We start from the raw sequence: 27,357 nt of genomic DNA on the forward strand, positions 1-27,357 counted from the left end.
TTATTCGCATTATTGTTATCCGCAACTATATTTGACAAGTACACTAAACCCTTGGGAATTCAGATTAGGATTTGGCGGTTTTGTATATATATTTTTATTTTTTTATTTGTGATTTTTTTTCACTGTAAAAATGAAAATCATAAGTTAGATGAAAATATTACATGTATAATTCAAAGAAATTAAGCCAACACAATGAAATGTGGTGATATTGTTGTATTTACTTAAAAAGCCAGGAGCTTTTTGAATAAGGGGGCGCATTCTCGGCAAATGTGCAAAGGGTATGCCAGGAGGCATTCATTTGCCAAAGGCAGGGTAGGGAAAAAAGAAACAAGTAATCTGACACCACACTTGTTGCCACTCATTCTGCGTCTATCACAATGAGAATAAAATAGCCAAATTTATCTGTTAACTCCTGGTGGTGTCATGGTACAGCTGCTACCTTTAAAAGCAGAAGGTGCAGCTTGATCCCCGCGCTGAGCTTCTTCTTTTTCACTCCAAATGCTCTGCCATCATTATAATTGTAGAAACACTAATTTGTGACCAAATTGACTGATACAATCAGAGTTTAATGTGTGAGATATGTGATTTGTAACATAAAAAACATACACATGTCACTTTAACTCCATGTGTATAACAGGGGAATCACAGTATTGAGTCCTATAGACTCAAATAAAGCAAGGCCTATAGTACAGATTTTCTGTATTTTGTGCCATGAAAACAATCAACATTCTGCAGTACATACTGCGTCATATTTGAAACCAGGGCAGCACAGTGGAGCATGTGGTTACCAAATCTGCATCACAGCGAACTCAGACCTCTCTATGTGGAGTATGCATGTACTCTCTGTGTTCATGTGGAGTTTGCAGGCTTTTCCCCGTGTGTCGGTTGCCACCCACAGTCCAAAACCATGCATGTTATGGTAATAGGAGACTCTCAATTATCCATAGGTGTGATTGTGTGTGAATGGTTATTTGTCTCAATGTGCCTTTTGACTGACAGGGAGACTGGGATAGGCTCCAGCATACCCCTACAACCCTAGTAAGGGCAAGCGGCATTGACAATGAATGTATAGTATAATCAACATTTTGCTGCATTACGGTACGATATTCTCAAATGATAGTTTTCAGTTTGAATTCCTTATGATTTTGCTTTTATTTGTTGTTATCATGGTAGTATATTCAGTCTAGTGTTTAAAAAAGTAAGAAATGCTTTGGTTTGCCTTTATCCCCTGCTAATTCTCTTGTGTTGCTTCTGAAAACGTCATATGGATCAGTGGATAAATGTAGGCGTGAAGTCAATCCCTTAGAGTTTTTGTTGAGTGTGTTCAGACATGCTTTATCAGTAGTGGGGGGGGGGGGGGGGTTGTCCATCATAGCAAGATAAAATCATTGATTCCGTGAAATTGCTTGTCTGTGCTTTGCTTATAAGTGCTTTGATGACATCTTGAAATCTGTGGATGAACTGTAAAATTTGCAGTCATATCTCATACATTTAAAGAAGGTGATTATTTTTCTGCAGCAATGCAAATAAATCCTATACCACACACACACACACACACACACACACACACCACAACATCTTGACAGTTACATCACAGGTAATGGGGGGTTCATTCCCAATACAGTTTTCAACAATATGCACTGTACATCCATGGCTTATTATGGTGCCAGTCTGGTAGCCGATGTATGCAAAGATACTTACAGTGAATGTAAGACACACATTTACACCTTACACAGTTTTGTTCACAGGTAGAAAAATAAAATGACATGGAAAAAGCCTTGATGAACACATCACATAAAGGGCCAACACAGCATTTGTCACTGAGCTCAGTCCCTATTAACAGGACCTTGTAAGAAGTCCATAACTCATTACCCACATTCCATTCTTCATCATCAGTTGTCAGTCTTTTCATCATCACTACCTCCACTGTGTGTCATTGTCTACATGATTCCCTTCCTGGAAATTCCTTGAAACCAGCTCAACAAAAGGACGGAATCAAACTATAATAGAATGGAGAAAAACAGGAGCCAGTGTTTGCCATTCCAATCATTTTTTTTCTGTAAAGTTGCAATTCTATCTTCATTCCACTGAACTCAGTTGACCCATCCCATGGTCCAGTCCTTTTTGTGGACTTCAGGGTCAGGCAGGCAGTAGCGCGTCATCGACAAAGTAACAGGACGGCCAGTAGGAGCAGTGGTAGGCGGTGACACAGTCGGCTTTGGCATGTGGCTGCACCGATGACTTGGTTGTTGTCTGCAGGATAGGCGTACAATCCCGGTCTACTTCGAGGACATTGGCCACTTAGGCACATACCGCTTCCTGAGCCGCTGATGTCATCACCTAGGCAAAAGCAACAAAAGAATATTTGGAAGATATATCGAGGAAATTCATTTAGGTCAGGTCTGGAACCAAGTAATTGCTATAACCAAGGGACGACTGTAAATGAAAATGAGGTACAATTTGATCATTTTAAAGGTTTAAAGGGGACCTCCATCCATCCATTCATTTTCTATACCGCTTATCCTCACTTGGGGTCATGGGGGTATGCTGGAGCCTACCCCAGCTGTCTTTGAGCGACAGGCAAAGTACACCCTGGACTGGTCGCCAGCCAATCACAGGGCACATATAGACAAACAACCATTCACACTCACATTCATACCTATGGACAATTTGGAGTCGGCAATTAACCTAGCATGTTTTTGGAATGTGGGAGGAAACCGGAGTACCCGGAGAAAACCCACACAAGGGGATAACATCCAAAATTAAAGGGGACCTATTATGCTCATTTTTCCACTCTTTGTATTGAGTTGTGGTCTCCTTTAGAGCAGCTACACACAAAACGTTTTAGATTTTCCCGAATCTGCACCCATTCCTTTGATTTGTGCTTCCTGACAAAACGGTCTGTTTTATTTTATTTCACTCACGGCCCGCCTCCAGGCATGCCCACTCCGCTGTGATTGGTCACACGCCCCAAAGTGCTTCCAAACTATGAACCATATAAGTCCGCCCCTCTGTGACATCACAAAGGGGCAGTTTTACCACGCCTTTTGAAACCGAGTGTTTTGAGCCATCTCAAACTTCCTTAAGGGCTCACACAAACCTCATTATCTAAAACCTTGGCCTTATTTAACACAACAAATCTACATTCTAACTACATTTATAGGTCAGAAAAGCGTGAAAAACACAATAGGTCCCTTTTAATTATTTGTATCTATCTATTTTGAGACAGACCGTTCCAAGCACATACTAGTACATTATTATATTAGAACAGTGCTGTATCAGTGTCTATTTAACTGGGACAACTGTGATATTGGATCATCTCATTCCAACTGCTAGAAGATAAGAAGATAAGAACACCAGATCAGTAAAGGAATTAACATACTCTCTGATGTCAATTTCCAACTGTGAATAAGTTGTGTGTAAACAAGCAAAGCAGCTTCATGCCGGGCTGCATATTATGTAAATTTTGTGCAATCCCTCTGCAAAAAAAAAAGCTACAGTATGGATCCAGTAGCTTCTTACAAAAAAACAAAAACAAAAAACGACTCACTTGTATCCTGGAAATCCACATCATTGCCATCCAGAGCATTTTTTAATCTGTTGCTGGTAATTTTTAGTTGCATGATCTGTTGACGGATTGTCATATCTGGCTTAGTGATGTCAAGTTCCACCTCTGGATTGTTGATCTGGTTGGCTAAGCCATCACCCATCACTTCAGGTAGGTACCTTCATTAGGAAGAACAAATAAACGGGAAATGAATGTGTGTGTTTGCGTGTGTGTCAAGACAAACAATTTCTCACACTGCATAATTTGCCATACACAGTCAACAAACCATTGAACATTTCTTCTGGACTTGAGCTTTGCTTTTGTTTGGTTTGTCCTTTGTGTTCTGCAAGGATGCATTTAAGTATCTGTATAAGCGATGCGTCTACTCCCAAAAAATGGGAGCAAAAGCAAGTGTTGTGTGTATATTTTTTGTTGAGTATCCAACCTCGGTTGGCTTTTGTGTTAAATAACTTACATCCTCATTGTGCTGCCTTGTTGGTGAACCATCCTCAACATTATGTGTGTGAATTTTATTAGGATATATTGCAAGGACAGCACTGACATCAGCAGAATTGTGATCCGACGTGAATTAGTGTGCGATAATATAGGCTGAGGCAGGCAAAAATGAAATACACACAGGGATTTGACAAGGAAATGCATATGGCCATGTAAAGTCAAAGAAACATCTATAGCAGGGGTCTCAAACTCGCGGCCGCTAGTTTGAGGCCTCTACCTTGATACCAAAGTTTAATGTTGAAATGACAGCATAAAGCTGTGTGCACACTGGACACAATTAACATGATTTTGCCCCGCCCATACTGTTACCCAACCCTGTTGCCCCGCCCTGTTTTGCTTTGGATTAGCAATTAAGCTAAAGGCTTACAACGCCGGGTACAAATAAATGCAGGAAATGATTTGGAATAAAACGGAAAATACACGTCAAGATAAAGCATCTCATCAAACATGTTGTTAAAGTTACGACGCTGCTCCCAGATGGAGCTAACTTGCGATGCTAACTTGCTAATTGGGTAAAATTATTAAGTTTCATTCATGTTCATGTTAAAGGCTAAATAACTGTTAATACTGTACATTTGAATCTGAAAAAAATAATTTCTCTACCAACTGTATGTGGTTTCTTACGTTTTTCTTATTTGCTGTTTTATTATTATTTTACTTATTTATTACTGATTGATTGATTTATTGTCTTTATTTTTAATTTGTTTTTAATTTATTTTTTTATCTTGTTTTGTGTATAGAAAAATAAAAATTAAGATATTTGAGAACAGTGGAATGTTTTATTAGATATTTTGGTGTGGAAAACCGGTACTGAAAAAGTGTAGGGTATAGCAGAAGCAAAAGCATTGAAGATAGTTTTTTTATTGATTTTTTTCCAGTTTTTAATAAAAACCTGATGCGGCCCGGCTTCACCCAGAACCTAGCTCCGGTGGCCCCCAGGTAAATTGAGTTTGAGACCCCTGATCTACAGTATACACTCAGAATGTTTGACTACAAAAAGGTAATTGTCTTTCTCACCTGGCTTTGGTCATGCCATTCCAACATTTATCCTGATTGTTGCCACCTGCTGCCAACTTACTGCAAAGTGCTACAGGGAGTTGGAGCCAATACTGCCTCATCTCCCTTAATTTACTGGAGAGATCGGACACCTGAGGATGACACCGTATTGCAATATTTGTAACATGAGCAATGCCAACAAAACATAACAAGCCCTATCTGTTCAAACATAAATCAAATGGAAGACATTGATGTGTTTGGACTGTGGGGGAAAAAGAAACGATAATTAATATCACAGTGGTCTAAATTGGATTCTCCCAACTCAGAACCACCCATCTGCAAGGCACAACTACCAGCTCCAAGCTGCTGAGAGTGTTTGAGAATAAATTCATCATATTCACGCACCTGCATCTCGAGTCTGAGACCTGCAGTGGGAGAGGGTTTGTATTCCGAGGCTGTCAGAGAGCCGCTCTTTTTTTTCTTTGGCTCGTGAAGTGGAGGACTTCCTGTGCCAGTTTCACCTGGACTTCCACATGTTTGGTACACCTAAACATTACAAACCACAGACATACAAATCACTTGTACAGGACACTTGTTCTTTCATCTATCTGGGATTAGTAGTCATGGATGTACCCGGGATTAGCCACTAGATGTCGCCATATTTACATTTAAAATAGTTACTTTCTTGGGGCTGGCAAGGAGTGGTTAGCACGCAGGCCTCACAGCTCGGAGACCCAAATTCAATTCCACCCTCTACCATCTCTGTGTGGTGTTTGCATGTTCTCCCCGTGCATGCGTGGGTTTTCTCCGGGTACTCTGGTTTCCTTCCACATTCCAAAAACATGCTAGGTTAATTGGCGACTCCAAATTGTCCATAGGTATGAATGTGAGTGTGAATGGTTGTTTGTCTACAGTATATGTGCCCTGTGATTGGCTGGCGACAGCTGGGATAGGCTCCAGCACACTTGTTTAAATCCTTATTTAACATACAAAATTACAATGTAGCCAAAATTGACCCCTCCCATTTCTGACAATTGATTAATATCTTACATTGGAACCAACCACCATCGATATGAATGCAAAGAAACTGAATATTCTATATTCATCTCAAGTCCAGTCTATCCCAACTTGGTTTGGGCCGGAGGCGGAGTATACCCTGAACTCGTCGCCAGCCAATCACAGAGCACATATAAAAATTACTATTACTATTATTGTATTTTTAATTATTTGAATGAACCTAATACTTTTGAGCCCCTGAAAATGGCAGTTCCTCCATGGTTAATGTTGCCCTAAACAAGATTTATTTTATTCTATTCTATCAATTTAACCAATACTGAAATATGCCAATCTATACAGAAAAGTGTACGACTAAATGTGGTCTGCTGCTTGGTTCCAATGCAATATATTAATCAACTGGCATGATTCTCCAAATACTACTGGACTTGATGTAGTGTATAAACAGACATGTGACACAAATAACTTGTCCAAAATCTCAAGTTAAGCCAAAGGTTGTTTCTTGGCCAAGAAAAGGCAAGTCCAATCTCTGAAATGAGGCGCATCCAAGCCATGTCTGCCACGCCAAAATAAAGATTTTGTACTAAACTCGGGAGAGTCACAGTGATCCATGTCTTTGCATGAATACCGAGAGAATAGGAATTGCACATTTACTTGTAATGATAAATTCTCACTACTATCTACACTGATTTCCATCTATCCATTTTCTATACCGCTTATCCTCATGAGGGTCGTGGGCATGCTGGAGCCTATCCCAGCTGTCTACCTAATTTGGAGTCGCCAATTAACCTAGTAACCTAATTTTTGGAATGTGGGAGGAAACCGGAGTACCCGGAGAAAACACACGCACGTACAGGGAGCACATGCAAACTCCACACAAAGATGCCCGAGCGGGGAATCGAGTGGCCTGCGTGTGCTAACTACAGTACACTGATTTAAAACATTCATTCATTCATTCATTTTCTACCGCTTGTCCTCACGAGGGTCGCTGAGGTGCTGGAGCCTATCCCAGGGCGAGAGGCGGGGTACACCCTGGACTGGTCGCCAGCCAATCACAGGGCACATATAGACAAACAACCATTCACACTCACATTCATACCTATGATACCTATACCTAATTTGGAGTCACCAATTAACCTAGAAACCTAATTCTTGAAATGTGGGAGGAAACCGGAGTACCTGGAGAAAACACACACACGTTTGGGGAGCACATGCAAACTCCACACAGAGATGCCTGAGCGGGGAATCGAACCCGGGTCTCCTAGCTGTGTGGCCTGCGTGCTAACCACAGTACACTGATATAAAGCATTTAAAGTTAAATCATTGAAGGAGAATTGAAGACGACACTAGGTTAAGATTGGAATCGAACTGAATCAAGTATCTGATCGGAGATGAAATATTCCAAGGGAAACGTCTGACTGAGCAAAGCAAGCAACTTACTTTGGCTGTGAATGTGTCAATGTTGTCCTGTAGTAGGTGGACAGCCTCAAAGATCTGAGCAGGAATGGAGGATAGAACCACATCCAGGCTGGGCTCTGTGCTGAAACTGGATGCCACCTGGATCATGGTATCTGAGGAGAGGAGAACATCTAACAACTGCGTTTGTCCTCCGTAAGGTGGATTCTGTTGACTTTTACCGATAAGATTCTGCCACTCAGGATTCAGATCAGCTTGGTTAGCCAGGCAGCCCTTCATGACGTTGGAGCAGTAGTTGGCACATGGTTTGACAGAGGCGAGGCCACGACAATGTGGACAGTAAACCAGCTTCATCAAGGCCTTCACGCATTCTGGACTCAGAGGAACCTGTGTGAAAATGTGGGGACAGTTAGCATCCAAGACCTCAGGGGCATCAATATCACTGAATAGCTTCTACTGTATAGGCTTCAAATTGCTTCACCAGTAGAGGGCGACGTTGCATCAGTACAGTGTGAAAAGTCAAGCAATACAGCAGAAGTACTTTTTAATTTATAGGTTATTTGTAGGTTTACTCCAAGGTAGTAGAGATGAATGCATGTAAGTTATTTTGAAGTACAGCCTCACGACCAACTGTAAATCTTAACCTGAATATTAAAGTCAACAAATAAGTCTTGCACTTCATACTGTATTTACCACTACAAGGTAAAGTCTGTCAGCCGGTATCTTAAAAAAGTGATTAAAAAAACTCATGCACACACACACTCACCTGTGAGACCTTTCGGACGACCTCCCCACTGACGATCAGCCCCTGGACAAATGACCTGGCTGTGACAAAAGCCCGTATGACCTTTGCTTTCATGTCCCGTGGGACATTTCCAAATGGTTGCAAAGTCTCCTGTTGCTTAGCAACACACTCAAGGTAGTCTTCTGACAGGGTGACCTGCAAAAGCAGTGATAGCGGCGCATACAATAATCAGTTTTATTTTCTTGGGGAATATTACAAAAACATTTTACTGAAACAGTAAATTGGATTTAGATGACAAACAAAGTCAGTCAGTCTTCCAAAATTGTGTTTATACTGGTTAAATATTTCGAATCCGCTTCAAGATGGACTGTACGTCAACATTTATGTAGATGCAACACTTTTTTTGCTTCCATCTTTCATGAGCTATAGACCTTTTTCTATGTGCGCAAAACCCCTCTCTCCCAAAAAGCAATCGTCCTTCCATTGACCCAACGTTGTACCCCATTGAGTTCATTCTTGGGGTAATTTTGGTTGGCCAGCCACTCCTGAGAAGGTTCACCATGCATTCCATATTTTATTTTTTTTCCATTTGTGGATAATGGTGGCTCTCACTGTGGTTAGCTGGGGTCCCAAAGATTCAGAAATTGCTTCATAATCTTTTCCCAACTAATAGGTCTCAATTAGTCTATGTTATTATTATTATTATTTTGTTATTTTATTATTATATTATTATTATTGTTTTAACAGGAGGGGCAATCACTTTGGGATTGTAGGTTTGGATTTTTTTTCTCCCTTAATAATAAAACTTTTCATGTAAAAACTGCATTTTGTGTTCATTTGTGTTGTCATTGACTAATATTTAAATTTGTTTCATGATCTGAAACATTTAAGAGTGAGAAATATGCAAAAAAATCAAGAATTATTAATTAATTAATTAATTAATATTATGACTGTTATTTGTAGAGAAATTATTTATAGCTCCAAAAGAGCTAGAAATATGGACTTGGCAGCCGGTCTAGAAAAAGAAACAATATAGGGAGAGTTATTTATGGTTTGTGCTCTTTGATTAAGTTTTTTTTTTTTAATTAAGGCAATATATGGCTCTCTTTCTTGTAACAGATGAATTGTCCCTGTTGCCACATCTTTAGAGGGAAAAGAAATGCAAAACACGAAGTGAATGAATGGGAGTGGGAGTCATTTCACCAGGAATAGTTTTTAATTTTTATTTGGTCCAGAATTGGGACTTTTTTTTCTGTGGGAGTGGGATGGCACAGGAGTGAAAGTCACCCTCCACTTTGCCCTGGACGGTGAAAATCAGGATTCATCCATGAAGAAAACACCTCTCCAAAAAGCCAGACACCATCACATATAAGCATTTACCCTCTCCATTTTTTTAGCTCTGCCGTCGGCACATCGATTGCACACTCCCTCACAACTTGCAACATCTGTGGCAATTATGCTGTGTAATATAACTGCACATTTTGGAGCGGCCTTTTATTATAGCCAGCCTCAGGTACACCTGTACAATGATAATGCTGTCTGATGAGTATATTTATATGCCACACCTGTATCTTGGTAAAGGAGAAGTGCATACTAAACAGTTTTAGATCTGTGTTGTGTTGCATTTATATTTTTGTTGAATATATACTTTATTTAGTTGATATCAACTTTAAGCATAACCGAGCTGAGCCTGATTGTTCTTTGCCTGGCCTTTTTTTTTCCTCCAGTCTCAGTCATACAAAAATAACTCCACTGGTTAATTCTGTATGACTACACTATTGTGTTGTCTATCTTAAATAATGTATACACAGTAGCTGGAGTCCTTACTCACATCTCTGGGGGTTGAGCTCTTGAAGGTGCGCTCCAGAAGGTGTGACCAGAATTCAGTCAACGTCTCATCCAAGTTAAGAGCAGAACCACGGTAGTACTGTCTCAAGTCGGAGTACAAATCCCCGTAGAGTCTTGTATTCTGAGAGTATAGGGGGCCAAGGGGAGATAGAGCCTCCTGGAGGGAGCGTTCGGAACGACTGTGAAGTTCAGTAAAATACGCTGGTTGTGGGAGAAGAGAGAAAATAAATGAATTATTGGTAGGTATTACTTGAAATATTAACACAACTTATTTTCTATAATACACGTTCATACGATGACTGTAACTCAGGGGTGTCCAAAGTGCGGCACAGAGTCTTTTTTATTGGCCAATTAGCAGTCTTTTACAACAATCATTTAGTCAATTTAGTAGAATTAAGTTGACATTTTAAAGAAAAAATACATTATTTTAATAAAGTCATAATATTATGAGAAGCAAACAAAAGATTTTTTGGGAACATTTGGGTTGTGAAAAATGTTACAGGAGTAAAGTCAAAATATTATGGGAATAAAGTTCTAATTATGAGAAGGACATTTGCAAAAGGAAGGTTGAAATAGAAAAACAGAAATAAAAAAAAATATTTTAAGAGTAAAGTCAAAATATGAAAAGAAAAAGATTGCATTTGAACAAAAAAAGGATTTTGTAAAAGATGTACAAGAATAAATCTGTTAAATGTCATTTTAGTAGCATAAAGTTGAAATATTAGTAAAAAATGTTTTTTTTGTTCTAATATTGAAAACAAAATGTTGTCATTTTTATATTAAAGTTGTAGAAAAATCAAAATATTATGGAAATAATGCAACAAATAATTAATAATATTAAAAATTATATTTAGGGAGTATATTTAAGAATAAAGTTATAATAGTTATTATTATTAAGTTGAAATAGTACATTTTAATTTAAAAAAACTGCAAAAAATTTGAAAAAAGAGAAAAATGCAAAGTTCATAATAAAAATATGCTTTTTCACCAATCACAAAACCGAGATGTAGTTTTTTCTTGTGCTATATTATCATTCATACTAATTTATAGCATTTAAATTATGTGTTGGATTACAAAATATCAAAGTCCCCCTTGCATCCTTTCATTTTTCAGGATGCGGCCCTCTGTGGAAAGGTTTGGACACACCTGACTAACTCAATAAAACATTTTTCATGCAAAATACTAAACAGATAAACAAAATTTAAATTAAGTGGTCAACTTTAAAAAGTAGTCAGTAGGCTCCAGACTGATACACTCTGTTTTCTGTTATTTTTTGCTTCATCTTGACTCTCACATTCCTAATGACACTTTTCTCACCTACAGCATTTATTATTTATTTTTGTTTCCAGTCATCTGTCTCCTCATCCTCCTTCTTTCCTGTCTTCATTCTTCTATTTCTCTGATCTACAGACTCGCCTCCTCAGTGGGTCAACTGCTCATTAGCTGAACCAGCAACTGCCCCTGGGGACACCCGTCTGTTGGTGTGTGTGTGTGTGCCTTTCCAGATCAGGGAATCGGCTTATCATGTTTCATTGTGTCTGCCTGACTCTGCCCTCATTATAGCACCCAGTCAGGGGTCCTCTTGACGCACTTGACATCGACATCCCCCCCCTCACACATGCACCATTACTACTGAAGTTGCGGTTGGGAGCAAAGCACAGCCAGAGCTTGTAACAAACACCCGGTAATGAGAGTCAGATCGTACTTACTGTCAAAGCTTCTGTAGAGAGTATTGAAGGAGGCCTGCAGCGATCTGCCGGCCTCCCTGATCAAAGCTTCAGTCTCTCGTGCGCTTAGACCCTCAAGGTTTTCCTCCATGCTGTTGGTACAACAAGTCGGACCCTGTGGACACGTCCTCAGGTGTTCACCTGGTGCAGCAGAGAAAATAAGTAAAACATTTATCAAGATACAGAAATGTTTTTTTTTTTGTTTTGATTCATGTACACATTTGTTGTTAACAATAGTGGTTAAAATCATCACCTAAGACCCCAATACTTTGGCTCTCGTATATATTTGTTATACTCTTTGGGGTATTGTATAGCTTGGAGGATGCAATAGATGTACAAACATAACACCAATTCCGCCAGACAGCCTACAACATCAGTCTGTTGGCGTGTGTTCATGTGTGTCAGTGCGCCCACGTCTGGGAAGGAAGCCTAAAGCTTTGTGCATCATCGGCGCTTCCAGCCTAAGATCTTGGGTCAGTATGTGCTACTTTCTTTTAAAGAAGCCTCAAGCTTCGTGCATCACTCATTGTTTAGGTCAGAATGTGCTACATTCTTTGGGTTATGCATTTGAGTGGGTGGGGTTAAAAAAATGTCCAACTGGATAACTCGAGCAGAAGATGAGATGCCTTCATCATTGTTGCTGCATCAATCTTTCATGGAAGCTTTGACACACACTTCCTGGAACTCCCTTGGAACGTGAATCACTGTATAGCACCTACTTTTGTGACATGAGTACCAGTAGACATAAACCAGTGAACACATACCTGAACCAAAACAATAAAGATCCATCCAGAAACTGATGGAACCAGACCCCAGTTGTCATGTTACATTGAGTTAGACTGCAGCATTAGATATTAGTTATTTTATTTCAGCACAACCGCATCATTAACAGTCCACATTATGACACATTCACAGTCCACATTGCAGTCCATCCAACATCTATGCTGCTTATCCTCATCAGGGTTGTCGGGGTATGTTGGAGCCTATCCCAGCTGACTCTGGGTGAGAGGCGGGGTACACCCTGGACTGGTCGCCAGCCAATCACAGGGCACATATAGACAAACAACCATTAACACTCACATTAATGCCTATGGACAATTTGGAGTCACCAATTAACCTAGCATGTTTTTGGAATGTGGGAGGAAACCGGAGTACCCGGAAAAAACCCATGCATGCACGGGGAGAACATGCAAACTCCACACAGAGATGCGCAAAGGGGGATTCGAACCTGTATCTCCTAGCGCCTAACCGTGCAGCCCCCAAATCTAACTAGTTTGAAAAATGACAAACCTTTGATAACAGACAAGGGTTGATCAATCTGACATCCATCTGTAAACCATCATCACATTAACTTTGATCAAGTCACTTAAATGGATGGTCAAAATGGCCCAAAATTTCCAGATATGCATTGATGCTGTACTGCATTCTAGTTTTGCTGGATCATTAAAGAAGTGACTTTAATACCATCAAGCACAGAGAACAAAGCATCAAAAAAACAGTTGATGAGCGTCCTGATAAAAGATTGTCTACAATATGCTGGAGACAAGGACAAGGGGTGTTTGTTGTTACAAATGAATCAAAATGTTTGAAATGTTGCCTGTCTTTTAATCACAGCTCTGCAGTGGAATCTGAGAACAGAGAAAAAAATAATAATTAAAGAGGACCCACTTTCTGACCTATAAATGTTGTTGCATTGTTGTATTCTCCTGTTTAATGATGCCAAAGCATCAGATAATGAGGTTTGCGCATTGGAAGTGAGCCCTGAGAGAAGTTTTGAAGTTTTTTTCTAACTCTGAATTTTACTGACATCAATTTCAGATTGCCTGCACTCCATAAAGGCAGACCTACGTATCCAGAAGTCCTCGGGAACGCTTGGGAGTATGACCAATCAAAGCGGACCGGGGGTGTAATAATTCAAACAGACCGTTTGGGTAAGAAGCAGGAAGTCCATGGAAACACTGCGGAAAGAGGTGCAGCATCTGGAAGATCTAGAAATCCTTCTGTGAGGGTCATTGTGTGTAGCTGCTCTATAGAAGCCTACAACTCAATACAAAGCACCAACAATGAGCGAAATAGGGCCCCTTTAAGGTGTGAAGGGACAGGACTTAGGTCAAATTAAATCAGATTCTATTGCTCATATAGTTTTTGCCCTCAAGCATCAGCACACATTCAATTCGGTCCACAACCAAAGGGGCACAAATACACTTGCAGGGACTCCCGTTCGCATAATTGATTCTCTTGTGCCTCAGGCCTTGCTGAGACCTAAAGAAAAATCATTGTGCTCCTAAGAGGGGTAGCTAAAAATAAAAGGTCCTAGCTACTCAAACCACGCAGCTCGTCTAGTTAGGTAACAAAATGACTATACGAATCTTAGCATCTGCAGTCAATTGAAATGTATAGCTATTTACTGGTGGTATAAATCTACTTTTTCAATAGAATAGCTTTCATGCGGAAAGGTTTCTTGCGGAAAGGTTTCGTGCGGTGCTCTAATGACCTCACTTAATCCTTACCATCACTCCAATTCTGATTTATGTTTGTAAAAATAGAGCTAATGGGGATTAAAATATTTAAGTATGTCTGTATCCAGTAAAGGTCTCTTAAGAGTTCTTGCATCAACCCATTAAAATCATGCAACACATAATACAATCAGCATCCCAATTATCTTGAGTCCTCTATTTTTAGGCATAATTTTACTTTTTTTTATGTTGCCTGAACTGCTTGGGGGTTTAAAATAATAAGCTTCTGGCTTCAATCAGGTTTTGGAACCTTTTAATCAAAGGTCAAGGATGATGATATTGGTTATAATTATTAAAATTGCTTATTTACCTCTTATAATCAGAATGAATTGTGATGAGGATGGTGTTCCATTGTCGCTATCAGTTTTAATTAAAGGTTATTGGTAAGAAAAGCAGTGATCACAGCATGAGATGACAGCCTTCCTGAAGCTTTGTGCTGTACTTAATCTCTTACTTTAAAAGCACGTTGGTTTCTGTCAGATGTACCAAAATTACACTTGCCAGCCATGCAGACCACATCAACACACCAATGCTTAGTTTTTCATTCCTTTTTCCCATCAAAAGGATCTGGCTCTCAGTGACTTTAATGTGTCCCACCCTGTCGCCATGTCTCACTTTTTCCACCTATATTGCGGCATGAGCATACCTTTGTTCGTCTCGACAAGTGAACCATACTCGTTTACGACTACAACTGTACTCTGCTACTCATGAGACAAGACAATACGCACAATTGAGTACATGAGAATGAGACGAGATATTAACACTCATTTTAAGAAAAGCACAATGAAAAATCATGATAGGACAAACCGAGTCACAAAACAATGTACATACCTAAACCTATACACCAGGGGTCTCAAACTCAATTTACCTGGGGGCCACTGGAGCTAGGGTCTGGGTGAGACTGGGCCGCATCAGGTTTTCCAAAAAAACCCAAAAAAACGCATTTATTAAAAACAGAAAAATGAATTAACTTTGCTTTGGTTCCGATTTTCTACAAGAAAAGCTCTGATAAAACATTCCACTGTTCTCAAATATCTTAATTTTTATTTTTCTACACAAAATAAGATGAAAAATAAATAAACAAATCAAGAATAAAGAAAATCAATCAATCAGTAACAAATAAATATAATAATAATAATAAAACGCCAAATAATAAAAACTTAAGAAACCACATATAGTTGGTGGGTAGACAAATTATTTTTTTTCTGATTAAAATTAACATAGCATTATTAGAGCCCTGTAGACATGACAAAACACGACTATAGTCACATTTATACTCTTTTTATTTACAACATATTGCGCAACTGCAGGGTCTAGAGACACATGCTAACTTGCAAACTAGAGAGCTAGTGACCTAAACGGTAGCCTTTATTTTATTATTTTAGTTATTTCCTTTAAACTTAAATAGCCAAAAACTTACCACTTCCACACGGATAGGGAGGATAACTATTAACAGTTATTTAACCTTTAACATGAACATTAATCAAACATAATAATTTTTTCTGGGTACATGATACCATACAGCATCCATATCAAACTTGCGCGGGCCGCACTAACATTAAACTTTCATATCAAGGCGGGGGCCTCAAACTAGCGTCCTGCGGGCCACATTTGGCCCGCGGGCCACGTGTTTGAGACCCCTGCTATACACAATATGTACGTACGAATGTTTCTATCTATCTGTCTGTCTGGCACTGTCAGATGTCCAATTACATTTACAATTTCAACACATTAAACACATGTTTTTGAATAAAGTGAGTTCTCTACGGCGTGCTGAGGTTTTAACAATAGGTTGCAAAAATACTAAGACTAATTGAGGCTGTTGGCATCTTGCTCATTAAAACATACAACAGCAAGCAGATCTTGTATTCACCTTCCCATGAACCTCTTTGTTCTTCTACAAAGTTAATTGGGCCGTACCCTCAGTAAGGAACTTGTTTATTTATTATCTTATTATGTAAAAGTAAAAAGTAAAAAATGGTGACATAGTGGACTCAGGGGGATCTTTTCTCAGACTTCCGTACATCGATTAAAAGCAGTTATTATCTTAAGCAGAGCAGTTGTAATGTTCAAGCCTCTTCAGATCAGTGCAAATACCCTTGTTTTAAGAGGACAAGGTAACAAGAGTTCTATCATTCATCAAAAGACAGTCACTCAGTCCTTAAGGACTTAACCGGATTTCAGGGACAATGGTTCAAACTCTGCACAAGGCTAAATACAGAAAAAATACTTAAAAACAAGCTCAAATCCAACTCAGTTCTCTACAAATAATTGGACATTTAACTATACAATAGATTGAATACATTTGCAGAAGGAACACATTGATTTCTTATCACATTAAATCCAAGATGCTGCAGATACTGTACATTGGATCACAGACTTACTAGTATTTTTTTTTCTCACTGCTAATCAGTGAGACGTACTGACTGTGATGAGGCACACTACAATGAAACGGCTTTACAATTAATCCGAACCCACCCTTCCTTTTGTGGCCTTGATTAGGTGGATCAAGGTCACCAGACATATAATTCAAAAGATCAGGTCACTGCTGTTCATAACACACATGCACACGGTTTGGGTAAATTGTATGGAAACTTTAATCCCTCCATCCACTCAGAACACCAGAAATCTCTAATACCCTAAAACGGCTATAGGTTAAGCCAAATGGAATTGACATCATACATTATTGATGTATGATAAAACATTACAACAGTTGCAGAACATGGAATATGTAATATTGATCGTAATAAATTACTATATTGGGTGGGCTTTGTTGAGCTACTTAAATATCTTAATGTTTATTTTACTTTGATCAATACAGGAACCATTTCATTGAATTGTGCACAATATATAACCAGTATGAGAGAGTGTTGAGGCATCAAGTAGGTTCAGTGAAACGTGTAAATCCAATTACATTTCTTGCCACAGTGAAAGTTTATCGTCACGCATCTAAATCGTTCTTTACAGGTCAGACAGTTCACACAGCAGCTGAATCAGCAATTGATAAACCATCACCTAAATCTGTCATATCATCTTCTTCTCGCTACTGTGGCAAAAGAACTTCATGGTCAGGTTGAGAGTCCAGTAGGTTTTCATCCAAGATTCTATGGTAGATAGATTGTGTTGACCCATAATAATACTGTAATTTTTGTCTTGTGGCTTACACAAATTTATGACCATGTTCTAATCTTGTGACATCTCCTCTACTTCAGAACTACAACTAATCATTTAAATTCTGTGCTGCTCAGGAATCAGTCTTTCTTTGGCAGGAGCTAATCACAAACTATAAGGGCGCTCACAACGAGCCTGTTGGAAATCGCACAACATCATTACTAAATATAACAGTCTGACTCATGGTGTCATCTTAGATAGAAGGCTAAAATCATCACACAGTAACTTAACACTCAAAGGGTAACTAAGAAATATGCAAGTACCAATACGATATAATATTATTCCCAACAGAGCAGTTCATTGGCCGGTGGCTCCCATGGTACCAAACGGAGCTCCCTGCTGAGATGAAAGCGTTTCACATAGGAAGTAACCTACCGCTTTAAACAGTTTGCCTTATCGTAACTACACTGACCTCTGACTCCAGTAAGAAGTGACATAAACAGTTTCAGGTGTTAACTACAGTGCTCTCAGCCCATAGTTCATCTTTTATCGTCCTGTGGCATATTCTAAAAATTAAATAACTTCATTATTCATAATATTGTCATTGTCATTGTGTTTTCATTGTTGAATCTGATTTGTTCAATGTTATCCATAGTCGCCTAATCATCTGTGCCTTTCAGTGAATGCAATCCCTTACAACTTTATTTCTGGGGACCCTCTTTGTAAAATTGTATGCTCGGTATTCTTTGTGAAGTCAGAATGGTACAATCTTGATCATGTGATTTTTATACGATTCAGGATTGATGGCGAGATTGATAGTAGAAAACTGGCAACCAGTCCAGGGTGTACCCCACCTCTCGCCCCAAGTCAGGTGGGATAGACTCCAGCAAACTTTAGTGTAGAGTGAGTATATGAGAAATGTGAAATCAAAAAGTATAAGTCACTTCCATAGTAGCACTCATTCTGATTGCCTGGGTCTGGGCTGGCTCAGATCACCACATCAAAGCAGCTTATTGCTGAGCAGTAAAAGTGGCACAGTGTTTTGAATTTAGTCCCTTCAGTCAGACGTTTATGCTTCCCTTTCTTAATGAGCGCCTTACAATAACCCTGTCACTTACAACGGCAAATTACTACTACCTAAATGAAAGACTGCTGGTAAACCTCTGCCTGTCTTTCCATCCTGCGCTTTCTGCGCCGTTTATAGGCAACTGTATGTGATTTACCGTCCCATACGACCTTCATTCAAACCTTTACCATGCACCAAAAGAGGGAAATGAGTCAGAGAAAAGAGGGACAGCGTAGTAATGAAAAAGGAAGAGAGCGATGGAGGTATGACAAGGCAATAAAATGGAAATGAAGTAAGGTGACAAAGATCATCGCTGCTAGACAGAAGCAGAAGCACAAGCAGAAAAGGGTGAAAAGGAGTACATTATAAAGCTGTTATCCGCTCCATAAGTGTCTCATAAATCTGTGGTGGTGTTGTCCTATGATTTATTTTTCTCTTTTTTATTTTTACAATTAAAAAATAATAAATGGCCCTTTAAAAAAATAATAATACTTTTCAAATAAAAGCAAATGTATATCAATTTGTCCTAAGTTTTTCTATATGAGACAGGTGTGTTGATCTGTTTTACTTCATCTCTTTAACAATTTATACACTGCAGTTTCCAGTGATAAGCCACTACTTTATTTCTCATGGTTTGAAGGTTTATACTGTGTATACTATGTGTACTGTGTCTTTCTACTGTGTCAAAAATCCACCATCACGAACAGGTTCTCGAGAGGCTGGAATACTGTGTGATGACAGCTCAAGTTTAAGGACTAATTTGCCTTAAGACGAAAGTGACACAAGAGCAACAACAAAAGAGAGAGACAGACAAAGTGTGTGATGAAGGAATGATGACGCTGTTCAATTCTGGCGCTGAAGTTGCTTTAGAAGACGACAATGAATGAATGGTTTAACTAGTCGTATTACACACACTGTTTGGATCAGAAGTTAAAAAAAATCTTTTTGTGTAATCTGTTTATGTACTAAATATCCCATATGGACACCTGTGGTTTATAAACTGGTGCAGCCTATGTACATGCAAATATTTTTTTTTCTCTTTAAATTTAAATTTCTTACATAACAGTGCACTCTATTGTCGGAAATTTGGTAATACAGCATGACTTTCTGCCACATAGTTACTGTATAATCTGTACAGTGATGTGCAATCGCAAGAAGCAGGTGAGACAAAGCCTCACACAAATAATAACATGAATTTTCCATTGAGTTGTATTAGAAATGTATTGTCTGTATGATTCCAATTGGGTTTAGTTTTACATTATCTTCAGTGATATTGCTAAATTTGCACATTTCCTGATCAAATGCAAAGCAGAAACTAATATGACACTGCTCTGAGTGTTTCATCTCTGCCCAACGTCTGAGTGCCCTACCTCAGTGAATACACAGAGTTGGATCATGGCGTCTGCAAGTTTCTGTTTGTAAGTGTCATTTCATTATTCTAGCTAATGAAGAGGGTCCTGCAGCACCTCCGGAATTGTCAGTAGAATTCCCGATGACAAAAATCTCCAACAGCTGCAGCCCTTTTTGTGCCCTCAGCTTGTTGCCACCAGATAGTGATATCCATACCCAACGACCAAGTCTATAATCAGATTATTCTGTTCCAATCCTACTGTTTCTCACACACTTGCTGTGTTAGGCAGTCATGTATTAAGCAGTATTAAAGTCCATTCTTTGTCTACAGTCTTGAATGGATTAGATGAATGGAGCGACCCTAAAGTAACCCTGATGGCAGCACATTTCATCGTATTAATAGCCTCACGCTGAAGTATCAATCCATTCATTTTCTGCTATGCATCTTGTTCAGGGTCATGCAGAGCTGCAGCCTATGCCAACTGACTTTGGGCACCAGTCAATCACATATAGAGACAGACAACCAGTCACATTCACATGAAATCAAGTATTATTTATTCATTTGCTATAATGTCTAATTTGCAGGGTGCAAAACTTACAGTATATCACTCTCATAAAGACAGGAAGTCCCACACATGGCAGACATAGTTGTTTTGAATGATGCAGTGGAGGAGGTGCTGACCGACGTTTGAAAGCAAGTATTGGCCCTTATCGATACTTTTTCACTGATATCGGCCGATCATCAGACGATTATTATATATATATATAGTCATACAAGTATAAACAAGTATAAATATAAACACATAGCAAGACAGACAGGAAGGTGCTTGTAGGTTTGTGTGAAACATTACCAGACTAAAAATACTTGATCATAGACCAGCCCTGTCTGCTGCCCACGTGTGTGTGTGTATGTGATGTGTGTGTGTGCTCACATTGCACCAACCTCACGTATAATGCTATAATTTGGGGTAATTTCTGGGAATAGTTAAATGTGCTATCTGTTATTTTGCTTCATTTCACTGTAAAACAGCACATGTGCCCGCTGCTGCTGCATGTCCCACACCGAGGAAAGTATCTGACTGTGCAATTATGTGTTGGTGGATACGTCAGAATGGGGCACAGGTCACGGCAGCTATCTGCTATTTTTGCCGTCTATATTTAGCATGTATTAACAGCAAACTATAACCAGCCTTTTGTATTTTTGTTGATTGACATCTTGATAAAACATACAGAATCACTGCTCATTTGCAATGCATCATTTTAGTACAGGGTATCAACAAAAAAGCCACAAACTAGTGAGCATGTATGTTGTGTTGCAAGGTCAGCATGTGTTAGATGCCAGGGCTGTGAGCTAAGAGCTGCTCACACATAGATTAACTGATCAGGATTAGCAGAGATTAGACATCAGTCCTTAATCCAACAACACTGTAATGGTGCTGGGTGATGGGAAGGTGGCAAATAAAGGTGGGTATACGGGTGTTCATAAGCGTGTGTTTATATATGTGCACGTGAGTGTGTCACTGAACGAGAGGTTTAGTATTGGGTTGTGTATGTGAGGTCAGATTCCTCATTGCTGTTTGTTCACGGTAGGGGGGCTTCAAATCTTTTTGGATGGGTGGAACATTAGGTCACAGCCTGAGGTGAGTGGTTTCCCGGTCAGGTCTTCAATTTAGAACAGAGAAACTCAGTGAAAGTGAAATCCACGTTGACTGAAGGTTTGTGACTGAGATATAAGTAAATCAACCTCTAGTGCAAGAATACTCACAGAAAACCCACACATGCAGTGGGAAAACATGCAAACTGTGCACAGTGGGCTTTGGAGTTTTGACTGCAGTATGAATGATGCACACTTCCAGTGAACAATGAGAGCAGCTCTGCACTGGCTTGAGGGAGTGCAAAAGTTAGTGAAATGGAAATCAGGACAGAGTGAAGATTACATGTACACTCTCTAATTCGAGGGCAACCACTGAGGAGATATTCCGTGTACTCTTGCTTCGAAACTACTAACCACAGTGCATGACATTTAATATGAAGTCGACCGAAATGAAGGATGAGCGTATTTCACGGAGAGTACATGTCTTATCCCACTGTGATGGTGCAACGTAACTTGGTCAGAATTAAAGGTAGCTCAACTGGCCAATACAGAGATACAGAAGATGCAATTAGAAAATGTGATGTTTTGAAGTAAATCAATGGTCATTTAACTTCATTAGCTGTACAGGCACTACATTTACTGTCATACAAGTACTGTATAAGCAGCATGTGCAGTTAACCTGTAAATATACAGTGATGTGACAAAGATCAGATCATCAAACAAATGTAAATATTAGTCAATGACAGCACAACTTAACACAAAATGCAGTTTTTAAATAAAACTTTTAATATTAAGGGAGAAAAAGCAAATCCAAACCTATCTTAAAACATAACTTAACTGATATCTATCAGTCTGGGACATCTTAAAAAAACATTTCTAAAGCTTTGAGACTCTAGTGAATTACTGTGACAAATGTGGTGAACGTTCCCAACCAAAATTACCCTAAGAATGCAGCGATGATTCACCCAAGAGGTCACAAAAGACCCCGCAACAACATCCAAAGGAGTGCAGGCCTCACTTGCCTCAGTCAAGGTCAGTGTTCAGTCTTACATATGTACGTATATGTTTTGTACTTGGTACAAATATTTGGCTATTAAGCCTAGGTTGTACATGCAAAAAAATATATAAGAAATGCATGGAAGGCTCATGTGACATGCAGAGGTTCTTTGTTATATCAAACTATACGGGTGCTTGTGTTATTTTTCCGGTTGCAAGACAAACTTGTGCATTTTGTACATCTTCATGCATCATCCATTCAGCCAAGGTTTGGGTAAAATTTTGTCAAATGTCGCACTTGTGTTGTGCACCAAACGTGAACATATGTAATGTGTAAAATGTGGCCAAAGCCTTCATGTATGTCGAGATCTTATTCCTTCATGGTGATGTTCTGCACAAAAAAAAAAAACGCAGCAATTTAGGTAATGGTAACAATCGCAGGGCCAAAAAATGGACCGTCCATTGTCCAAATGGACTACCACCTGTTCTATGGAAAGTATGTATATTAGGGTGGTTGCAAGTCAGAAACTTCATCATACATTGCGTGTCCACAGTTCATGCCGCAATGTTATGAACCAAACTGGATATAAAGTTGTCTGGTTTTCTCATCCATCAAGTCTGTCCATTCATTGCATCCAGTGTCATAACATCACTGCAAGATTAGGGTGAAGCTCAGATGGGAGGATAACCATCAAGACTGAACCACTGCCTTTCTGTTCTTTGTTTTTGGCTAATCCACTGCATTTTCTGAGGCTGAATGAAGCATTTATGAATGAATTCAGACTCATTTACATGCAAGAAAGTAGTTTCTCTCAACCCTACTCTCAACACACATTACAAGATCAAAATCAGCCAGATTATTTTATGCGTGACATGAATATAATGGTGATAAATTAAATGTTGACAAGCCTTATTATGATGTCAAACTCTATTAAATGAATTGACATTCATCAATAAAACAAAATTCAATAAACAAACACAAATCTGTGGCAAAAGCCTCAGTAAGCCACACAATATGGTCTGATCTTGTTTCTGAGAGTTATTTGATCACATGGGTGTGTGCTTCTATGCAAGATCATGCATTTGTGAATGTAGCTGTCAACTTTGGAGGTGTTGGCTTTCACTTTCCCCCCTCCCCTTCCTTACCCTGCCCCTCTCCCCTACACACACTAAGGATGAGCTTGACTCTAACATTGGACAGGTGAAGGCTACAATGTGTGTGAGTTAAAAACGCTTGCAGGCATAAAGACAAACTGGCAGACAGCAGGAAAGACGACTTCCATTCATATGGCATTAAACCTGGGGGATAATAGATACGTGAGCAGGGAGTGAGAAGAATAGAGCTCCTTTTAACTCTCAGGGTTGGAATTTAGAGCGTCTACTTGTCATATTACACTCTTCTTACTTTCTTGTGGTGACTACAACAGAGGTTCCACACCTTGTTTGTCCCTGACAACCACCATGTGCATTACTTTTAGGGCTGCACCAGAAAAAATATATATATTTTTTTTATTTTGTACTTATGTACTTAAGCTGCACTGTTGTTGCTGTGATGTCCGACACTTCTGTCCATCCCCAACCAGCCTTGCCGGCCAGGGTGAGTTGGCTCTGCTGCCCTGGTCCTACGCAGGGTCCTATCATTTCAGAGTTAACAAAATTGCGTACAATAAAAATGCAAAGGTTAAATGCAAAGATTTTCAAAAATTGACATAATGTGATGAACTGCTGTCATCTTAAGGAGCTGGTTGGGCTCACATAGTTTAGCAGAGCATGCTAGTGCAGCTGTGTATATGTGACTCGATTACTTTTTGAAATATATTTTCTACACCGCTTATCCTCACAAGGGTCGCAGGGGTATGTGGGAGTTTATCCCAGCTGACTTCAGGCGAGAGGCGGGGTACACCCTGCACTGGTGGCCAGCCAATCACAGGGCACATATAGACAAACAACCATTCACACTCACATTCATACCTATGGACAATTTGGAGTTGCCAGAAACCGGAGTACTTCTGGAGTATTTCCGGAGAAAACCGAGAAAATTGTCCATAGGTATGAATGTGAGTGTGAATGGTTGTTTGTCTATATGTTCCCTGTGATTGGCTGGCCACCAGTCCAGGGTGTACCCCGCCTCGCGCACGAGGACAGCTGGGATAGGCTCCAACACCCCCGCAACCCTTGTGAGGAAAAGCGGTAGAAAATGAATGAATCAATGAATAAAAAGCACACTAAGGTAAAAATCTGAATTCTAAAAAAATCTGACAAAAATCTCATAATCTTCATAATCGACTTTTCCTTAGACTGTTCTTTATTATTTTGGCTTTATTTGCCCTATAAACTGCCCATGAAGAGCGTCAGAAAGACCACTAATGATGATATATACTTAAGCACATGGCCCAGAACATTTTTTTTTTTACAAAATGACAACCCTACATGGTGCTATAAATACTTTCCCTGTGATATTAGAGACAATTGGAAGTCTAGCTAGTTGACCGTAAATGACCTGTAAAAATAATTGAATTCCCAACAAAGAAATGGTTCCCAGCTGTTTTAATTGCACCTTTGTATTTACACGTGTCCGTTGGATTGAAATGTCAGGAAATTTATGTTTGAAAACCATACAAAGAAAGAGTTTCAGAGAACAGGAATGCCTGGCAACAGATGGAGCCTGTCCCAAACCATTAGGAGACTGCTTATGCCTATAAACACATGAGATGCTATACCACACACAGGAAGGCCACAGGGCCGCAACATCTGTGCATGTGTTTACGGCTTTGACTGATTAGACATTTTAAAAGGGAGAATGGCACTTTGGGAAAACACAGACACCGAAACGGCCGCACGGTGGCCTTATGATTACTTTCTTCAGACTGGCCCCTGCATATAGGCATGCCTGTGGACACGTTACTGTCAGCCCCCTTGTTTGACATTCAAACAGTCATGTGGGCGGGACTTCCATTTGTGGCAGTTATGATTGAGCCTGATGAATTCTGCCTGGTAACAAGTGACCAGGAATTGATCTAGAAATACATTTAATTTTTAAAAATGGTAGCAGTTGGTACAAAGTACCCACTGGTTCTTACATACAATACTGAGTTAAATATTGATGTTCTGTACAGATTAATGATAAAGTGTCTAGACATGTTATTCGTACTATATTATAACAAGAGTGCTAGTGTCCTTCCATAGTCAACAAATCCTGATAAGTGACACAGACACACTGAAGCAACTATTCCCTGAGCACAAAAGCTAAATTTACCAAAAATGAAAAAGGCCGTCTTCAGGGAAATTTTACTTCCTGCCCTATCTTGCTGTCAGTTTCAATTATTTCTGTGGAAGCAGAACTCTTGCTCAAAGAAGTAGAGCAGATCAAGGTCCAACAGACTGAGGCATTGTGTTCTTCATCTGTCAATAAAAGATGAGTTTTTAATGGACAGGCAGGGAGCCAGTCGTGCTTGGGCTCCTCCTCGGCCATCCCCAAAACACCAGCAAAGACCTTGAATGACTCACTTTCTCTCTCCCTCTCTGTGTATAACCTCTCTTTCATTCCTGCCTCCTCCTGCCTGGGATTTACTCCCACAGTCTGTATTTATTCACCTCCTTCTTGTCTATGTGTTGGCATCTTTCTTTATCAATCCCCCACTCATGTGGAATGACCTTCAGGATCGTGCACAGTGTACGTAAAAGCACAACACAGTGTTTGTGTACTTCTTTCCTGGATGCTACTGCTGTCTATTATAAATTGGTAAAATAGTGAAAAAACATGTTATTCTCACAGTTTAATCAGAATTATAGGGTCTTTCAGTGTGTGCTGTCTGGTTGACTGACAGGTTCACGGACCGGTTCTCGGTGTGATTGATTATCCGACTTGCAGGGTAATTGAATGGTTGATTAAATGTGCGATTATCGGACTGACAAGATAATAGAACAGAATGTTTGCATTGCCCTACCTATTCATTCAGCACAACTTTGTCGGGCAACAGCGTAAGCATTTTAGTTAACTAGTTTAAGCAATATTCACTTTAGCATCTGCAGCATTTTCAAAGCAAAACTGTTGCAATTCCATAAATGGAAGTAAAGCATGTTTTACATAATTTCTTAGTCTATTTTATTTATTTACATGTGCTCACTGCCACTAACAGAACATCTTGGTTACGGTTCCTAGCTAATAATGAAAATAATATAAAGTGGATGTGCAGCATAATGAGTAAACACCTCAGGGTGATCCCACACAAGACAATAACTTAATATAAATTATTTTAAAAAAATAATTATTTCTTATTTATAGGCGATATGGCAAAGAAAACACTGTCAACATCTTGGAGTATACAAACATTAATAATGTTGGCAGAATTATCAGAACTCACCAGAGGTCTCCGTTTGTGGTACCCCGGCCAGGGTGAAGCCTTTCCCGGTGTAGAACTGGCGCAAGTCGGAGCAGCTCCTGTCCGCTGCCGGGGCCGCTGCTTCGGTCATGCCCCCCAGCAGGGTAAGCACCATAAGAAGCATCTTCTTAGTGTAGTCCAGTGAAATTCGTAAGAGGAAAAAAAAAAGATATATTTCTGTTCGAGTTCCTAAAAAGCACTTCTTCAGTTGCAATTCTGCCGTTCAGTCATCAATGTGCTCCGGTGTAACTACAGGGGTGTTTGTGTTTCTACCACACAGGAGCGAAGATGTGCGGCTGGAGGTCTCAGGTACACCCTTCTCCTCCTTCCTCTCCTCCCCCTCTTCTTCTTCTTCGACGCTGGAGATACCCGAGACAAAGGAAGAGGGCGAGGTAAGCAGGTGGAGCTCCTTCAAAACTATGAAGAAACCTGTCGATTTAGAGATGAAAAAACATTGTTTTGAATAAGCTTCAATGATTGAGAGAGATTGTTCTATTCAAAGAATACGTGTATGGGGCGGTGGAGATGTGAGG

The 27,357-nt window shown here is 39.6% G+C and overlaps 1 protein-coding gene across 1 annotated transcript; it reads right to left on the reverse strand.

Annotated features, from left to right (window-relative positions):
- Positions 1 to 191: 191 nt before the first annotated feature.
- LOC131129506 (glypican-1-like) lies at positions 192 to 27,357 on the reverse strand. The gene is made up of 10 exons (XM_058073142.1): positions 26,807 to 27,357; positions 11,792 to 11,950; positions 10,066 to 10,283; positions 8,256 to 8,429; positions 7,711 to 7,876; positions 7,514 to 7,644; positions 5,465 to 5,605; positions 5,081 to 5,211; positions 3,551 to 3,726; positions 192 to 2,340 (listed from the first exon to the last, which is right to left on the reverse strand). Exons 1-10 carry the CDS (start codon positions 26,946 to 26,948, stop codon positions 2,159 to 2,161), a joined length of 1,620 nt encoding a protein of 539 aa, XP_057929125.1. The 5' UTR covers positions 26,949 to 27,357; the 3' UTR covers positions 192 to 2,158.

This window comes from Doryrhamphus excisus, chromosome 5 (assembly GCF_030265055.1).
Source record: "Doryrhamphus excisus isolate RoL2022-K1 chromosome 5, RoL_Dexc_1.0, whole genome shotgun sequence".
In the NCBI taxonomy this organism is placed as follows: domain Eukaryota; kingdom Metazoa; phylum Chordata; class Actinopteri; order Syngnathiformes; family Syngnathidae; genus Doryrhamphus; species Doryrhamphus excisus.